This window comes from Convolutriloba macropyga, chromosome 2 (genome assembly GCF_964194025.1).
Source record: "Convolutriloba macropyga chromosome 2, txConMacr16.3, whole genome shotgun sequence".
NCBI classification, from domain to species: domain Eukaryota; kingdom Metazoa; phylum Xenacoelomorpha; order Acoela; family Convolutidae; genus Convolutriloba; species Convolutriloba macropyga.
This window is the reverse complement of record NC_134469.1, coordinates 6,943,001-6,961,040: the sequence shown is the minus strand read 5'-3', so window position 1 is coordinate 6,961,040 and position 18,040 is coordinate 6,943,001. Positions and strand designations below refer to the sequence as shown.

The 18,040-nt window shown below is 35.0% G+C and overlaps 1 protein-coding gene across 1 annotated transcript in view; it reads left to right on the top strand.

The window, feature by feature from the left end:
- Nucleotides 1-18,040, top strand: part of LOC142356050 (calcium-activated potassium channel subunit alpha-1-like) — a 110,405-nt gene that overhangs the window by 19,418 nt on the left and 72,947 nt on the right. Inside the window, exons 4-7 of the mRNA XM_075408031.1 lie at nucleotides 14,704-14,909; nucleotides 15,577-15,652; nucleotides 16,307-16,382; nucleotides 17,439-17,609. Of these exons, the coding sequence (XP_075264146.1) occupies nucleotides 14,704-14,909; nucleotides 15,577-15,652; nucleotides 16,307-16,382; nucleotides 17,439-17,609 (529 nt within the window). The remainder of the gene's footprint in view (nucleotides 1-14,703; nucleotides 14,910-15,576; nucleotides 15,653-16,306; nucleotides 16,383-17,438; nucleotides 17,610-18,040) is intronic.

Sequence of the window (18,040 nt, the reverse complement as noted above, 5' to 3'; positions counted from 1 at the left end):
AAGGCGGAAAATTAGATCTTTGTCTTTAAGTTTTCTTCAGGTAAAATAAAATACTTTCTTGTAAAATCAGTTCTTATTCTGGATCATAAAATGTATTTCAAGGCATTTGGTTTATGTTTTTATCTTATCCGCCAACGATTATTAAAATCAGTTTTTAAAGCTTTTCCACATTTGTTAGCATAAAGGTCAGTCGCTTTTTGTTTACTATAAAACTTGGTCTATCTTTGGTATCACTCCTTTTGAGAGAGGCCAGAAATATTTGTGATTGAAATGCTGCGCTGTTTCGAGCGGTCTTTGACTTTGTGTGCATTTTTTCATCTGGAATGTTCCGACTCTTGGGACTGTTGTTTTGAATATGGCTTGTTAACTGCTAGGTTTTCTTCTATACCTCGAATTATTTCCGGAATTCATCTATGACAATCATAATTTTGTTAATTTTTACTGTCATCATATTAGCAACCTCTTGTGAATTCAACTTAATACAACCAGCTCCAATCAAACATCTTGGAACAATATACCTCAATTGGCTTCAACTATTTTGATTTCAAGGTAAATTTTGAGATGATCAACGATAGTCTGTTTGGCATTTATAACTGAGGTATATTCTTCAGACGGTTCTTTGAAATGTTAAGTACTGTAGCTATGATCAGTTTTTTGCGGACAGATTGGGAAATGTTTGTGGATTTCTGATGTATATTCCAACTGCAGTACATTAAACCATTATTTAAGTTTAGAATCTAACAGAAACTTTCCACTAAATACAGCTTTTTTGACATTTAATATTGATTTCTGTCAAATACTTCTTTTCTTTACTGTGTCAATCCCGATGTGCAAAAAGGTAGGATGTTTTCCGCCCATTTGGCGGCTGTGTTTTTGGTATTTGACTTGTAAGGCGGAAAATTAGATCTTTGTCTTTAAGTTTTCTTCAGGTAAAATAAAATACTTTCTTGTAAAATCAGTTCTTATTCTGGATCATAAAATGTATTTCAAGGCATTTGGTTTATGTTTTTATCTTATCCGCCAACGATTATTAAAATCAGTTTTTAAAGCTTTTCCACATTTGTTAGCATAAAGGTCAGTCGCTTTTTGTTTACTATAAAACTTGGTCTATCTTTGGTATCACTCCTTTTGAGAGAGGCCAGAAATATTTGTGATTGAAATGCTGCGCTGTTTCGAGCGGTCTTTGACTTTGTGTGCATTTTTTCATCTGGACTGTTCCGACTCTTGGGACTGTTGTTTTGAATATTGCTTGTTAACTGCTAGGTTTCCTTCTATATCTCGAATTATTTCCGGAGTTCATCTATTACAATCATAATTTTGTTAATTTATACTGTCATCATTGTAGCACCCTCTTGTGAATTCAACTTATTACAACCAGCTCCAATCAAACATCTTGGAACAATATACCTCAATTGGCTTCAACTATTTTGATTTCAAGGTAAGTTTTGAGATGATCAACGATAGTCTGTTTGGCATTTATAACTGAGGTATATTCTTCAGACGGTTCTTTGAAATGTTAAGTACTGTAGCTCTGATCAATTTTTTGCGGACAGATTGGGAAATGTTTGTGGTTTTCTGATGTATATTCCAACTGCAGTACATTAAACCATTATTTAAGTTTAGAATCTAACAGAAACTTTCCACTAAATACAGCTTTTTTGACATTTAATATTGATTTCTGTCAAATACTTCTTTTCTTTACTGTGTCAATCCCGATGTGCAAAAAGGTAGGATGTTTTTCGCCCATTTGGCGGCTGTGTTTTTGTTGTTTGACTTGTAAGGCTGAAAATTAGGTCTTTGTCTAAAGTTTTCTTCAGGTAAATTAAAATACTTTTTTTATAAAATCAGTTCATGTTGTGCCAGCTGTTTAGTACTGCTTATCTTCCTAGTGTTCTGGATCATAAAATTTTTTTCAATGCATTTACGATAGTTTGTTTTTTATCTAATCCGCCAACGATTTTTAAAATCAGTTTTAAAACTTTTCCGCATTTTATAGCATAAAGGTACATCGCTTTTTGGTTTTTAATACTTAGTCTATCTTAAGTATCTCTGCTTTGAGATAGGCCAGAAATATTTTTGAATGAATTGCTGCGCTGTTTCGAGCGGTCTTTGATTTTTTGTGCATTTTTTCATCGACTGTTCTGACTCTTGGGACTGTTGTTTTGAATATTGCATGTTAACTGCTAGGTTTCCTTCTATATCTGGAATTAATTCCTGAGTTCATCTATGACAATCATAATTTTGTTCATCTATACCGTCATCATTGTAGCACCCTCTTGTGAAATCAACTTAATTCAACCAGCTCCAATCGAACATCTCGGAACAATATACCTCAATTGGTTTCAACTATTTTGGTTTCAAGGTGAATTTTGAGAGGATCACTCTTTTGGTTTAGAGGTAAATTTTGAGATGATCATAGATAGTCTGTTTGGAATTTATGACTCTTGTATATTCTTCGGATCGTTTTTTGAAATGTTTGTGAGGTAGATAAACAAAAACTTTGTAGACTTTTGAAAACAGTAGGGTCCAATGTTAACAAGCAGTTGCTTAGTTCTCTCAACTTTACAGTGATTGAGCAGTTACTTAGTTTAGGATAAATAACTTTGAGGTTTTATTTTCGTTTTTCTCATCCCATCAAGTTTGTGATCCCATCGAACTCTTTTTCTTCGTTTGCTCGCTGCAGGTGTTTGACATTGCATTGTTTTCGTATCACTTTTATCATCAACCGTAGCAGTTCGTAAAACTGAAGCTCCTGTGTGCTGTAAATGTTGTTTTTTTCGTGTACTTTTGTAGTTGACTGAAAATTTTTAAAGAATACTCTCAACTTTGTTATCAATAGGCTGTAGGACGCTTTTTGTGATCGACCACTAGACTAGGACTCTGTACTGTATGACTGGCTAGGACTGTGCATATGTCTTATAAAATCTTATCATTTGCGGTACTATTAAGATTTTTCTCAAAGGATAATTTATAGCATTGAACTGGTTCAGTCTTTTCTGGATAATATTGCTGTGTTCAACAAAATTGAAGCGGTGATCTCGAATCATGCCTAAATATTTGAAACTCTTCAATGTTTCTTTTTTTCCGCGTATAATGAAAAGCTGTCTTCACTGGTTTTCATTTGTCTAAAAGACATTGTCTTTGCTTTTTTTGACATTAAGTGTTGGTTTAATTTGCTCTAGCCAATGCTTAAGGTTATTCAAAGCCAATTGATGCTTGCTATTGTTTTTTGATTTCCCGTGGTTTTTATAGTGGTATCGTCAGCAAAAAGATAATCTGTATTGTTTTGACATGAAATGTCATTTATATAATGAATGAAAGGCATTGGTCCAAGGATAGAACCCTGCGGTACTCCAAACAACACTTCTCTAGATTTCGAAGTTTTTCTTTCACTTTTAGCATCTGTGTTCTGTCGTCCAGAAATGAAGCTCTTATGATCAAAGTTTTAACCCTCAATGCATAGTCTCGACATTTCTCTAGGAGAATGCGATGGTCGATTGTATCAAATGCTTTTTTCAAGTCCAGAAAAGTAACCTTGATTTCATTTGCTTTATTTTGTTTGTTCAATCTGATATCCTCTAACAAGGAAGCAATTGCGTCGATAGGGCTGTGGTTTGATCTGAACCCAAATTGTTCAACTTTAAGTGTCTTGAATTTTTCTATATAGTTTTAATTCTATCGAAAATTAGAAATTTGAATTTTTTTGCCAATGATGAGTAAAAATGAGTTTGGTCTATAGTTCTGTGGTTTGCTCTCGTCTCCTTCTTTGTGGAGTGGTGTTACGGATGCTTTTTTAAAAGTCTTTGGAAAATTCCCCGCCTCAAAACATTTGTTGAACAGTATTGCAGAACCTGGGAATAGCTTCCATTCGGCGCCTGAAAATGAGAATCAGCGGTGCTTGTTATAAGATATATCTAGCGTGTAAATATAATTCAACCTAATACAGGTTGATCAAAGTTAGAAGTTGTAAAAGTTTCAATTGTTTTATTTGGCTGTGTTTGACTTCAATGCTAGTAACAGTATTGTAGTTTGTTGTATTAATTCTTTTTCGATATCTTTGTCACTATCGAATCATCATCAGAATTGTCGTCTTTCTATTTCCTTGCCTTTGTTTACCTGTCGTCACACTTGGTCACACCTCTCCTTCCCTTCCCCTAACACCCACCCCCCCCCCCCCCATTCCTAAAGGTGTACGATGCGTATTATGATAGTGACTACTATTTCTCCCTTTTCAACACCGCCTTTGTTTTGTTCCATCAATCCCTGCTCATTCTTCTCTCTCCTTTTTCACTATCCTGGTAATCTCCAATCGGATCTAGTATTTACTCCAGTCTTTAACGATTTTTTCCTTGCGCTCAAGTGACCGAAAAGACTGGAATGTCGATAATAAACAGATACATGTACTAAGCATGCGATGTGGAACTGTTGCTTTTTCCACTTCAATGATGTTCTCTGTCAATTGAGAAATATGCCCGTAAAGTGACTTGATCAAGTTCTTTCTTAGTATTAACAGCCATATGCCTCCGTCTATTATTTATTAGGGAAATTGTGGACTTCAAAATTGTCTCCATTTTTTTCGTGATTATTAATTACTCTCGAATGAAGTACGAAGCAATTGCTGTAAACGCCTGTCTTTTTATGCAAAATTTTTGCTTGATGGTTTTCTTCTAGAACATTCTCTCGATTTCACTTCTCGGATGACTTTCACGCTTGACTTCTTGATTTTTGTGACCTAAATTGCTCTTGTTCAGAAATTTTGTCTGTTATTAAAACAAAATCCCATTAAAAAATCTAGGCTACACCCCCCCCCCCCTCTTTACTATTTCGGCCCGACGGTTTCTGTCACAATTTTGGCTGTCAGCTTGTTGGTTGCCTTTCTTGATTATCGACCCAGAAATGGGAATGATTTTTCATTTAGAAATTAGAATTGCTGGTAATTTTAAAAATGAGGTCGTTTTATAATTTGGAGAATGAAGTCGATTTTTTATAGAGCCTTTTTACTTGGAAATTAAAGTGGATTACGAAAATAAAGATGTATTATTCAGATGAGTTCAATTTAAATTTGGAATAAAGAGTGAGGTGAATTTTCGACCTTGATGATGATCGGATTATCGAGCTAGCGAGTTAGATAGGTAGAGTCGCTTTGCCTCGTTAGCAAAAGTGTAGAATCTCTGCCGCCGTTTGCTTATTTCCATAAAATCCCTTCCCTCTTTTCAGTTCATAGCCTCACTTTCTGTTTCTCACTCCCTCAATCGGATGGTTGTATCGAAAATAAACAGTGCGCAGAAAAATAAGATGGCGAGTGAATGTAGGCAGTGTGATGGTAGTTAAGCTGGAAAAGTAGATCGAAAATCCCTAATTTGAAAGCAAAAAGCTCGGACAGTAAATTGAAAGCGAAATTTATTCTGTGAAAGAGTTCATTATATTTAAGTATGATTATAGGATATGTATAATTTTATTTGTCGTGATAATTTGGTCCTGATTATAGATTAGTGTCACGTACGACGAGCCGATGAAGACTGGCCTGATGAATTCGTTTCGATGAAACCATGTTTTTAGCAGTCAGCATGACGTCAGATTTTTGTTTGTGGTCTTAATTTCATGAAATGTTGTAACTTTCGATCTACAGTCCTTTCGATTTAATCTAAATGGGGTGGTGGTAGTATAACTGAATGAAAGTGTATAGCACACAATAAGTGCCTTGTCCCAATAAATCACGAGGAAGAATTCACTCCTTCCCATTCCCCAATCAAAGCTCAGCCTCCTTTTCCCCCTCTCCACATCCACCACCATCCCTACTATTACTAATACTAGCTGCCATCTACTCTGCCTATCCCTCTATCTCCCCTACTATCTTACCATTCTTAATTTGATATAATTCGTCTGATCGAAATTAAGATTCAATGCTCATTTGTCCTAGCCTACCAATATAGTTCAGTACTAGTAACAATAAAAACTTGTTCGTAGAGTAAAAAAAACAAGACAATTAACTAGAGGACAAAGCATAGAAAAAAACTATTAAAGTCAACTGATATAATTTTTCTGATGGAATTTAAATATTCAATGCTCATTTGTTAATGCGTTTGGTACCAATATAGTTTCCTACTAATAACAATAATAAATTGTTACCACGTCAAAAAACAAGACATCCCCCCTCTCTTCACCCTCCCCCCACCCCCCCCCCCCCCCCAATCCCCACCCCTTCACATCGTTCAGGCCGTAAAGGCGCCGTGCAGCCAAAAAACCCCTACCACTTGCCCCCCCCCCCCCCCCCCCCCGCTGCGCTCACCTCACGCCCCCCTTCAATTAAGCTAAAGCTAGCCTCACTAAACCGTGGCTAGCGAGTGACGAAGCCAACCGCTCGCCGGTCGTTTGAGAACAATTCTTCCAACTTAGTGGGTTATGTTTTGCAGTATTAGTTTGTAATAAGGGAAACCATTTGTTTCTACGCTGACAGCCGTTTTTTACTTATTTTTCCTGTCTATTTTCAAAAATGTCGAGATACAGTTGATGTAGCGCCTGGGTAACAATTGACTAGAATTGAGTTAATACTGTTTTGCTTTTTTGTTGGAGACAAATAGTTAATAGCTTCCTCTAAGCGCTTTTTAATGATACCATTTTGTGGTGTTAGCTATTTTCGTTTCCCTGAATTCCTGTGTGTAAATGAACGGGGGAATGGAATAAATTGAGTTTTAACTGGCATTAACAGTAAATTTCTCTACGTGAACAACTTCCTATATTATGGTGCGAATGTTTCCTGCGTGAGTGAACAAGTATTTATTGATATTTGTTTGCTTAATAAATGCGTCAAGTATTTGTGTTTCCAAGTTGATTGAGGTTGTTGTTTGTTGTAGAGCAAGGTGTTGTTCAAATATTGGTCATGGGAAAGTGGGAAAACATTACTAGGTGTTGCCATTTTGTGGAATATGTTAAGGGGTAAGGAAGGGGATGCTGTCTTTTTTGAATAGTAGTTTGTCAATATCTCCATTAACCGAATCGTGCGAAAGGAAACAATAAAATTGACCTCAAAGTTTCAAATAGAAATCTTGCATTTACTTACAGTCAATTATTCGCAATTTAGACAAAAATCATGCGTGATATTTATGAAAGCAACGTGCTGAATTGAGGTAGGCTGGGCAAATTGCAGCAATTGTTCCAACTCGAACATTTCCACCGTAATAGGTTGTCTTACATAAACTACAAAAATGGCCAAATTTTGTAACGTAGCCAACTGGTTACAGGAAACTAGGTACCGTTTTCCTCGCTGGGGCGTTGAGATTGAAAAAGCGAAGAAAAATTGATATAGAAATTCACAGCCTAAATTATTCTATATGTCAAAAAGTCTTGGTGTTTAATCAAATTTTCAATTAGCTTATAAATACGGAGAACTCAGCCTCTGAACTTGTGGATAATGATTTTAATTATGATACCAATTAGCACCAAGGAGGCTCGGTAATGTGCGTTTTTACATAATGTTTCGACCCCGCTCATTTTTGGTTAATGAGTAATTTGTCTTAAGTGCAAACCGATGAATGAATTTACTGTCGCTTTGGAGAGCCAATGATACCTGCTATTAAAAACTACGAGACAACACAAGCGACAAAAACAACAAAACATCAATTCTCGTCTATTTTTCTCGTCTATTCACTCAAAATCTATTTTTTGAAATAAAAAATTACTAAAAAAAAATTCAATACATCTGTTAAAACCTAAACTAAAAAATCAACTTGTACCTCACCCCAAAGCAGATATAAACTTTCCTTAATAAGACGTTGTAACAATTCAAGAAAAACCAGAATAAAAAGAGGCAAAGTGAACCATCAGCTGTCAACTACAAATACTAGATAGTCTAATTTAACTCTATTGAGCCGTTGGGAGCATTCGTCATCGAGCAAACGAATTAAATTATGCCAGAGAACCAATGAGGCTTGTCATTGATGAGAATAAGAGACAAGATGAACAAAATCAAACAACAAAAATAACTGAATTGCGACCAAAAATCTATTTAATTTTTACAAACGCTAAATAAAGAATGTCGAATTGGAAACAGAATACCAGACAAAAGTCCTATCAATTAAAAAATCAATTAATATTTAAAAGGCATCAGCCAAAAAAGTTTTGTATGTCTGATGAAAACATGTGGGACCGGTCCTTACTGAGATTAGGTAACAAGTCAGCAGAAAAAAGAAAAAGAGCGTAACTTGAAAATACGTTTGTAGTTTTGAAAAGAAATTCAAATTAAAAAAATCATTAGCTCTCAACCGAAAATACGCGTCCATATAGGGAACCATTGAGATCTCTCATTATCCAGAGTTTGTCATGAGATTGTTCATTTTGTTTCATCATCAAAACTTGTGGAAACCGTAATTAATGTTGGTATGACATGAAAACAAAAAATAATAAATCAAAAATGGCCAAATATTTAAAAAATAGTTTAACTAATTAATCAAATCACAAATCTTTTATGAAAACTCAAAACAATGGAGCCACAAGACCACTCATAAAGAAAAGCTTGTAATAACATAAAACTTGTTCTCTAGAAAGAAGAAGTAAGCTGTGTCTGCATTGGAAGTTATATTGCAAATTTTCCGACATGGGATTAAATGAGTATCCGAAATTCAAAAACTTTGATTTTTTTCAATCAGACAATTTGAAAAATTCAAAAAACCTCATTTTTAAGGTAATGTGAATTGGAAAGTTTCAACTTCTTGGAAAGTCATTGGTATCTCAAATGAGTGGAAAAGAACTCTTAAGACAACATTTTCACAACGAATACATACCAAACTCGATATTCCACAAATGATCAAAAACACATTGTTGAAGCCTTGAAAACCATAATATATCTATTGAACAGGTTATGGCTGTTTAATTGAGGCTTTTTTTGAAAATCACAGAACCCTCTTATCTAAGGGACTATGCGAAAAGGAACAAAAATGGCCACAAGCACTGACCAGTATCAATTTTTTTAAAAAATTAAACCACAACCTATTAGCCATAAAACCGTCAGCTGCAACATAAAAACAGCAGAGATATTGTTCGCTCTGCCAGAATTGGATGGGAGATGTCATTAAAAAGACTAAAATGAAAGTTGTCAAACAAGAAAAACAGAAAAGGGCAGAGTGCAGAAGTTCCATCTAATTTTTGAAAATAAAATTAAGCCATTGATACCCTTAGCAATCCGCTGAAATCATGAAATGCGATTTTTTTTATCTCCAGAAGAAGCCGCTGAGACGTGCCATCATCCGGAGTGTGCGATAGAACGGCAAGAAATACAAATACAGGCAGAAACTCAATTAATTTTTGCGAGAAAACGGTTTCCAAGCGTTTAAAATTGTACGCTATTCACAAATTTTTTTTTTGTGTATATGCGTTTTATTTCAATCGTTATGTGAACTGTTAAAATGATTATCGGACAAGGCAACAAAAGGAACTTCAAAATTTCCCAAATGTTCAATAGGTGAAAATATTGTTAAGAACCCGTGGTATCGAAGCAATGGAGCCAACATTTAAAAAAAGAATAACCTCTAGAGAGACTTTACTTTCACTCACTGGAAGGCAGATGCGATTTGTGTTTACTGAGACTAAGCAACAGGTTTACAGAATTAAGTTGCCAAATTCAAAAGTAAACTGAGATTTCTAAAACAAATATAATCAAATGTATAAGAGCTATCAGAGGTCAACTGAAAGCATTATATAGGTTCTAGTATACTATTTTGGGAAGCCAAATGGATCTCAATTTATTGATACTCAGTCATGAGACTGGATAAAGATCAACGACTGCGCTCATTGTCCCAGGTTGAACAGACCCTCTTTATGAATGATTTATGTCTTCGAAATGGCAGCATATTCGAACCACCCTACGGATACTTTTGTCTGATTTTTGAATCGTTTTGAAGTCTTTTCGTTTTGAAAAGTTTTTTTTCAGTGAACAGATAGCTTATCGATATCTTCACTATTTTGTCAGTGAAAAGAGAAATTTGAAAGTTCACCGACAAATTTTATTCTTATCCGAGAACAGACAGTTCACCGACAACTTGTGTTTTTTGTCAGTAATCAGATTCTTCATCAAAAACTTTAATTTTTGTCAGTGAAAGGAACCTTTGTCAGTGAACAGGTTTTTCATCAGTGACTTCCATTGTAAAATTATTCGACTACTGCTTGAATTTTTTGCCAAATGTTTTTAATGGCCACTAAATGATAGCTAGAAGATATTTTAAGCGCATTATAGTTATTATAGATTACATAGAATTTGGTTTGTATTGAGGCTCTGATATCTGTTTTACGACATAGGAGTTTTGATAGGGTGTATTTTGTGTAATAATTATGATCGATTTTTTCAGATTTAATTGGAAGAATTGGGGGACTTGAAAATTGAGTTTTTATGACAAATGTTTGAACAGATTGATTTTTTAGGCAGACCGACAAAACAGGCACGAAGAATTTTTTGTTAAGCAAAAAATTTTTGTATTGCCGAATTTTTGTCTGACCACTAAATTTCGTTACTTCTCATTGAAAAACGGGATCAACTGGTAAAAGTCTTTAAATTGCCTTTAGAGTAAAAGCCTTTAGAGTAGTTCTCTAAATTACTTTTTAGTCTTTCAGTGCGCGATTCACTGAAATTTGTTTGGAGAAATGAAGTCAGGTAATGAAATTAAGTTCGAGTAGTGAAATTAAGTTCGGGTGGTGAAAGTGGAGATTAAAAAACTACAGATAAAAACACTGTTGAAGAATCAAGAATCGAATTTTTTTGATCGAATCTCTTTACAGATCTCTTTGGTTGAATTGCGATATACGATCATGAGATATACGTTCGAAGCTAGATCATGGGAATATGTATTGATCTTCTTTTTTAAATTTAACGCGCAACTGCAGTGTGGTAAAAACTCGTTTTTCAAATCACATCACAGTCATAGCTGGTTTGAATGCTCTCATAGTCTACAGTATAACTTCAGAGGTAATGTTTGGTAGAAGTTAATATAAGTTAGGAAGTCGCCCAATTATTTGGAACTAAATTATCGTATCACGAAAAACGCGAAGTCATGAAACTAAAAGCTGGGTCAATCAGTTGACTAGAAATGAGTCTAACAAAAAGCACAAATTGTTGCATATTTTGATGGAAAATAAATCTGATCTTGACTACTAAATATAGGCCTGAAAAACGCAAAACAGTAAATGTAATCAGACAGGCCAAAGATGAAAATTTTGGAAGTTATCTTGAAGAGACAAAAACCGCTTGTTGTTCACCATTTGGGCATTGAAAACAAGAGTACCAATTTTGAAAGCTCGGAGATTACTGCTAAAGATTTAAATTAATTTTCGCAAACATCAGAAAAAAGTTCTCAAGAGTAATTTACTCAACTTCTGTACCAATAGATGCCAAACTTTAAAGCAGCATGGTGTTTTTGCCTACTGTTGAAAATGAGATCTTCAAAATACCAAAAGAAAAGTTGAAAAACAAATCGAATGAAGACTTCAAATCGAGTATAGGTTTCCACGGCATTTTTTCGAATCTATAAATCCAGCCACCTGTTACTATATTCCTGACCTAATAAACCTGACTTTCAGAAAGAAACTTTTTCGAACCAATTTAAATGGTTTAAAGTTATGCCATTTTTAAGAAGAGACAAATCTTTAGTGTCGATTTATAGGCCAATCTAGATACTACATCAGAAGTTTTTGAATAGTGCTTTCTAAAAAGGATGAATAGTTTGCTCGTAAAATACAAACGTCTATCAAAGCACGAATAATGATCCCAGTTTGAAAAGGGAGAAATATATGCATTTGAAATTATTGAGATCATCTTTGGAAACCTTGCGCAAAAGCTACCAAGCTATTGCACATTTTTTGACCTTTTATTGCACATCTTTTATTGCGAATGACTGGCTCAGAGCATATTGGGAACGGAAACCATTTGTTCAGTTAAATTCTTTTAAGTCATCAGAAAGCAAGATTTCAAATTCTGTCACTCATGCAGCAATTCTCGGTCCTACTCTTTTTGATATACATAAATGATGTCTCGAATGTCAAAAAAATTTCGCATAACGTTATTTGCTGACGACCCTTGTATACATGGACTTATAAGAAATATGAGCTCAACTGACAAAAATGTTTTTAGCGGGATGGAAAGAAATAAGCTGACCGTGAATACTGCAGAAACTCAGCAAGATTATTTGGATCTTTTCCTTTTGTCCCCCCCCCCCCCCCCAGTACGTTATGCACCCCCAGTTACAGAGCACGTGCCATTACATAGTAATTTTTTATGTAAAAATATGGCACGTGCGTCTGGTGGGTGCAAATAATATGCGCCCACTAAGCTGGGGGGGGTACAAACGGAAAAGATCCTATTATTTTTTTCAAAAGTTGAAAAGGGAAACCTCAACTAGTTCACCCAGCTAAGAAATGTGAAATAAAACTAACCTAAATTTTAATGCATTTGTGTGCAACCTGGCTGATGCTTTCGCTAGTATGTCATCAATTCACTACAAGCTCAGAATGCATCTTACACAAAGATTTTATTACAGATTCATAAATCTTATATCCACCCAAAAGAAGACGTTTTGCGAAGACGTTGGCTGAAACAGCATATCTTTAATTATATTTTAGATATCATGGATTAAATTGATACGTTTTTTTCTAAACTAAGAATAGATTTGATAGGGATCTTGAGGGTAGGTGGTAGTAAGAGTAGTATAGTAGTAGTAAGTAGGTATTAGTAGTTAGTAGGTAGTATTAGTATTAGTAGGTAGTAGGTATTAGTATGTAGTAGTAGTACCCAGGTTGAGGTCCAGACCCAAATTGGTTTATGATCACACCCAATCGAGCGCTCACCCGTGTGTTCCCAGACCGAAATTACAGTGTCTGGACGGAATTTCGAGCGCACTGCGGTCTGGACGATGGTCTGGAGATGGTCTGATCAGAGGTAATTTTGGTCTGAAAAGTCTGATCATAGACGGATTCGAGCGGAGTTTGGTCTGATCAGTGGCGACTTCGAGCGCAATTGGGTCTGATCATAACCTCTTCGAGCGCACTTGGGTCTGATCAGAAATGTTTTTGAACGCAATTGGGTCTGATCAGGGACAATTTTGAGCGCCTTTTTTTCATTTTTTTGTTTTTTTTTACTGAGAGATGTTGGCTCTGCCAAGAAGCAACAATAAAGGAGCGTTCTGATCAGAGACTCATATGAAGTCCGATAGCTCTGATCAGAAAAAAAGGAGTCCAGCTAATAGCAAAGGCCGGTCCCCTTCGAGGAAATTTTGATCAACTTGAGACCACGATGTTTCTCAAGGACAGCTGTCTAAGCTCATCCATTGAGTCAGGAAAATACACTAAACGGTACACAAAATAAAATTTGTTCACAACAGTTGGGTTTCGTTTCCTCAGCAATACTTTTTTAATTGATTTTTTCTTTAGATGATTTAAATACTGCAAGCATCAGTTTTTATGAAATGAATATATTATATCAAAATTAAAAGATTTGATCATAAGAAAAATCTTTCTCTGATCAGACTATTTCGAGCGCACTTGAGTCTGATCATAACGTCTTCGAGCGCACTTGAGTCTGATCCTAGTCTGATTTTGCCATAGAGGTCTGGGCAATGGTCTGAATTTGAGTCTGGACCATGGTCTGAAGATGGTCTGATCAGAACGCCTTCGGTCTGAAAAGTCTGATCAGAGACCCTTTGTGTCTGGAAAGTCTGATCAGAGGTATCTTGGGTCTGGAAAGTCTGATCAGGGTTATTTTACGTCTGGAAAGTGATCAGACAAAAATTTGGGTCTGGACGTCAACCTGGGTAAGTAGTAAGTAGAAGTAAGAAGTAAGTAGTAGTAGTATAGTACTAGTAGGAGTAGGTATAGTAGTAAGGGATAGATTGTAGGTAGGATTTTGAGGTTGATTTTTTTGAATGCTCTCTGGGTGACCACTCTGACAAGCATCTGCTTCATGGCGCGCCCTTCAGCTTGGAAATGATTTGAGATGCTCATCGTTGCACTGAATTCGACGCTTCAAAAAAACTGCCATTGTTTTTGATTTAGCGTATTTTATAAGCGGTTAGTATCATTTTTGACTATTCCTTTGTGAGGATTTAGAATGTTAAAAATAATATGATGGTATCAAAGATATATTTTTTAACTTACTGGCCTGCACATTTTATCTCGTGACTGTTATCCGGCTATTTGCAGGCCATATTTTCTTATGATAGGTCATTGGTAACATATAGATATTTAAAAGAAGAATTTCCATGATTTATAACTGGAAACTTTTTTTATTCAAATGACTTTCGTTCAATATATGATAGTTTTGTTACAAAGGTCTTTTAAAGATTATCGTGAAGTTCGACATGATTTAATTCGAAATTGCGTTGTACACACCTCGGGATGTTAGTGTTGTAAAGTTATTGACGTTAAAGCCATTTTAAATTTTTTGGGCTGTTAGTGGCCGATGATAGCGCTTTTTATGTTTTCGGTGATCTTGTAAGTTAGAAATTAAACATTTCTTGATTTACGTTATTGAGTTTTATAGAAATTTAAGTTAAGTGATTCTCTCTCTACCTTCCTCCAAGATTAAGCTATAATGGCTTTGTTTTACTTTTTTCAGCCCACTCCGAGTGAACAATCCTTCATTTGAACAATCAATTAGTTATTAGTTTGTCGATCCGATCTGCCTTGTTTATCTTCTATAGTGATGTATTTGTTGGTGTTGTTTAGTGGCATCGAGGGATGTGTGCAAGACAGAGAGGAGAAGCTACTGCACTGTGAGACTGCCATCAACATCTGTTTCCTCATCCACTTTGGCATCCGATTCCTCGCAGCCAGTGACAAGCTCTGGTTCTGGCTGGAACTGAACTCCATCGTGGACTTCTGCACTGTCCCGCCTGTATTCGTAGGAATCTATCTCGATCGACACTACCTCGGTACTATTACTACTCCTGTACCACTCCCCCCACCCATCTGTAGAATATGATCACCTATAATTGATTTCTTACTTCTCAAAAAAATCTGATTTGTAATGGTTGGTAGCACTTCGTATTAGGTTGTACAAACTATGTTCATTGCAGCAGGGCGTATTAACTTGCGCACCAATGTATTGAAAAAAAAATCATTTCGGGTTGTATCTTTTTGGTGTAATGGTCATGATAGTTTAAATTGGTGTAATAGGGAATGAAAGAGTAAACGTTGTCTATTTGTCGTAATTTATTTACAGAATTGGGTTTTAGTAATCAGACAATTAGATTTACATATTAATGTTGTTGCTGAATTTCTCTCTAAGAATTTCTTTATTCGACCAACTGCACATATTACTTACAAAAGCTGCATTTTATGATAAATGTATAGTTTCTAACGCTGCTATTTTGATCATCAAACAAAATCGGCTAACCAAATTCGAAATTTGAAAATGTTAATAGAAATTTGAAAATGTTTCTATTAAAATTTTCGGAAATTTGAAAATGTTAATAGAAATGTGAAAATGTTTCTATTAAAATTTTCGGAAATTTGAAAATGTTAATAGAAATTTGAAAATGTTTCTATTAAAATTTTCGGAAATTTGAAAATGTTAATAGGGAATGTTTGTGGTTTCAGGCCTTCGATTCTTCCGAGCCCTTGCATTTATGCAACTCGGTGATATACTTCAGTTTCTCAGAGTATTAAAAACCAGGTAATTTCTCACCTTACTTTACCCATAAAATCTTAATTGTTAAGGAGGAGAGTTAACAACATAATCAGTACTTTTTTATTGTGTATACTAAATTAGTTACATGACATTTTTATCCAGTGCCAAAATACCCAAAGCCGTTGTTCTACCCATTAAAAAGAATTTTAGGAAGGATTTCTGTATTTAGTAAACCGATCATGAAATTAAAAGTTTTCATGGAAATAGGGTTTGATCAAATTGTATCTACCTAGGTAAACTAAGTGCTGAATTCGAACAAAACTGTCTGCAAATTTAATTATTTCCAAGTCAAGAACAGCCAATGTTTGATAATTATGCATTATATTATCTCAATAAATAGTTGCTGACGGTTGGTTTTTCGATAGTTTTACGTATTCAAGTATTTAACCCAACGGTTAACCTTATTAGTTTACATATTCTTTCAAAAAAAATTGAAGTGGTTCAAAAATTGAAGTCATTCTATGCATCATGTGCTCACTTGTGTAATAGACTACCTGGAAATTAGATTTATTGGGTAAAATCACGAATAATTTTTGGGGTATCTTGGAACTGAGTATTTTGTCATAGCATCTAAGTTAATAGGACAAATGTGTTGAAATGTTGCGACAATCATGATGAGATGTATGTTGTGTGTTTTAGTAACTCTATCAAATTAGTGCAGTTAGTTTCTATCCTGATTAGTATGTGGCTCACTGCCTCCGGATTATTCCACCTGGTTAGTCCACCTTCCACTTCCACCTGTCTCACTATTTTCACTGCAAATAATTCCTGTATTGAAGAAATAATTTTCTAGAAAAGTGTATTGGTCGTATTTTTTAAATAAATATTGAAGTTTCTGCGTAATCGCAGCGGAACAGCATTAGGTCACAGCAGTCTGTTCTCAGCTACCCTTTTTTAGTGCGGTCATCATAAAAAAGAATATTTATCATATCAATTAAGAATATTTATCATATCCGATTTATTTAGGTGCAATCAATTTTTGTAGTATAAATATATAGCAATATTGTTGCGTTTTCTTAATTTACATGTTTAGAATACAAAAATGTAAATTAATCAAAAATAAATTAGATTTAGGAGTACATTAAAATTTAATGTATGGAATTCGTGAGTTTGCATTAGATTAAGAAGAGATTCATGTCAATAAAATGCTCAAGAACTGAAGTTCTCTCTTTTATTTGACGAAAGCTAGCTCAACAAAATGATGCCATTCAAATGTGCAAAAAAAGACTGGTGGAAAAGATTAATCTGTTGGTAGTGACCTAGATAAAGAAAGTAGCCCAATTTTGTGACAAAAGGAAATGTGAAGTCAGCTTAAACGCTTATAAATTGAGGCAAATGAGAGGCAACAATATGTGAACAACAAGTACTGAAATTTGGACTACATCGGAATTCAATTGTTTAAAACTGCAAAAAATATCTATAGTTCATGTGGAAAAATAAGCGTGCAATTATTCATGAGGATTATATTGCAACAAATGAAAACCCGATTGTGTGGGTTGCAATTTCAAGATGTGTCCAAATGATAATGTGATCTGTTCATGTTTGAACCGATGAGAATTTTGCAATTAACTAAGATTCCATAAAGAGATGTCTAACTAACGAGTTAATTTAATATTCCAGTCACTGTAAAAAGAAACAATCAGATATGGATGGATCAAACTGTTTCGAGTATACAGTGGAAATGGGTTTAAAAATTGGACAATCATCTGAACAAATCCGAAATGAGATTAATAATTTCTAATGAGTCTAATAACATCTTGTTTATGTGCAGATAGAGAACAGTGGAGACGTGTGGGTGAACTTCAACAACCCTCAGATCCTGTCTTACTGGGAGTGCTGCTACATGTTGATGGTGACCATGTCCACTGTGGGCTACGGGGACATCTACCCAAAGACTACCTGTGGAAGAATGTTCATCACCATATTCATACTCATTGGATTCGTAAGTCACTAATTGAATTATTTTATGCTCTAGGAATCATCGATAACTTAAATTGTTAAGCTAATGGCATCGGGGAATCTTAATCAATATATTTGTTATAGCTGCGAAGCTGTAAGCTGAGCGTAGCTATATTGCGGTGCTCTTGGTTTTTTTTACAATTCAAAGAATTTGAATTGTATTGGGGCGCTGTCTTTTTTACGACTCGAAGAGGAGTATTGGAGAAGTCCTTTTTTTAATCAATTTTATTGGAGTGACTTTTGAAGCGGGAAATGAAACGCGTGAAAAAATTTTGAGTGATTTTGGTGCTGAACAAAAGTGAAGAGCGGAGCTAAAAGAGGGTGGTTTTTGTTCATACCGCTGTTTTTGAGAGAGCGAGAAATTGATGTGTGAAAAAATTTTCTCTAAGCGAGCGAAATTTTTCTGTTCACGTG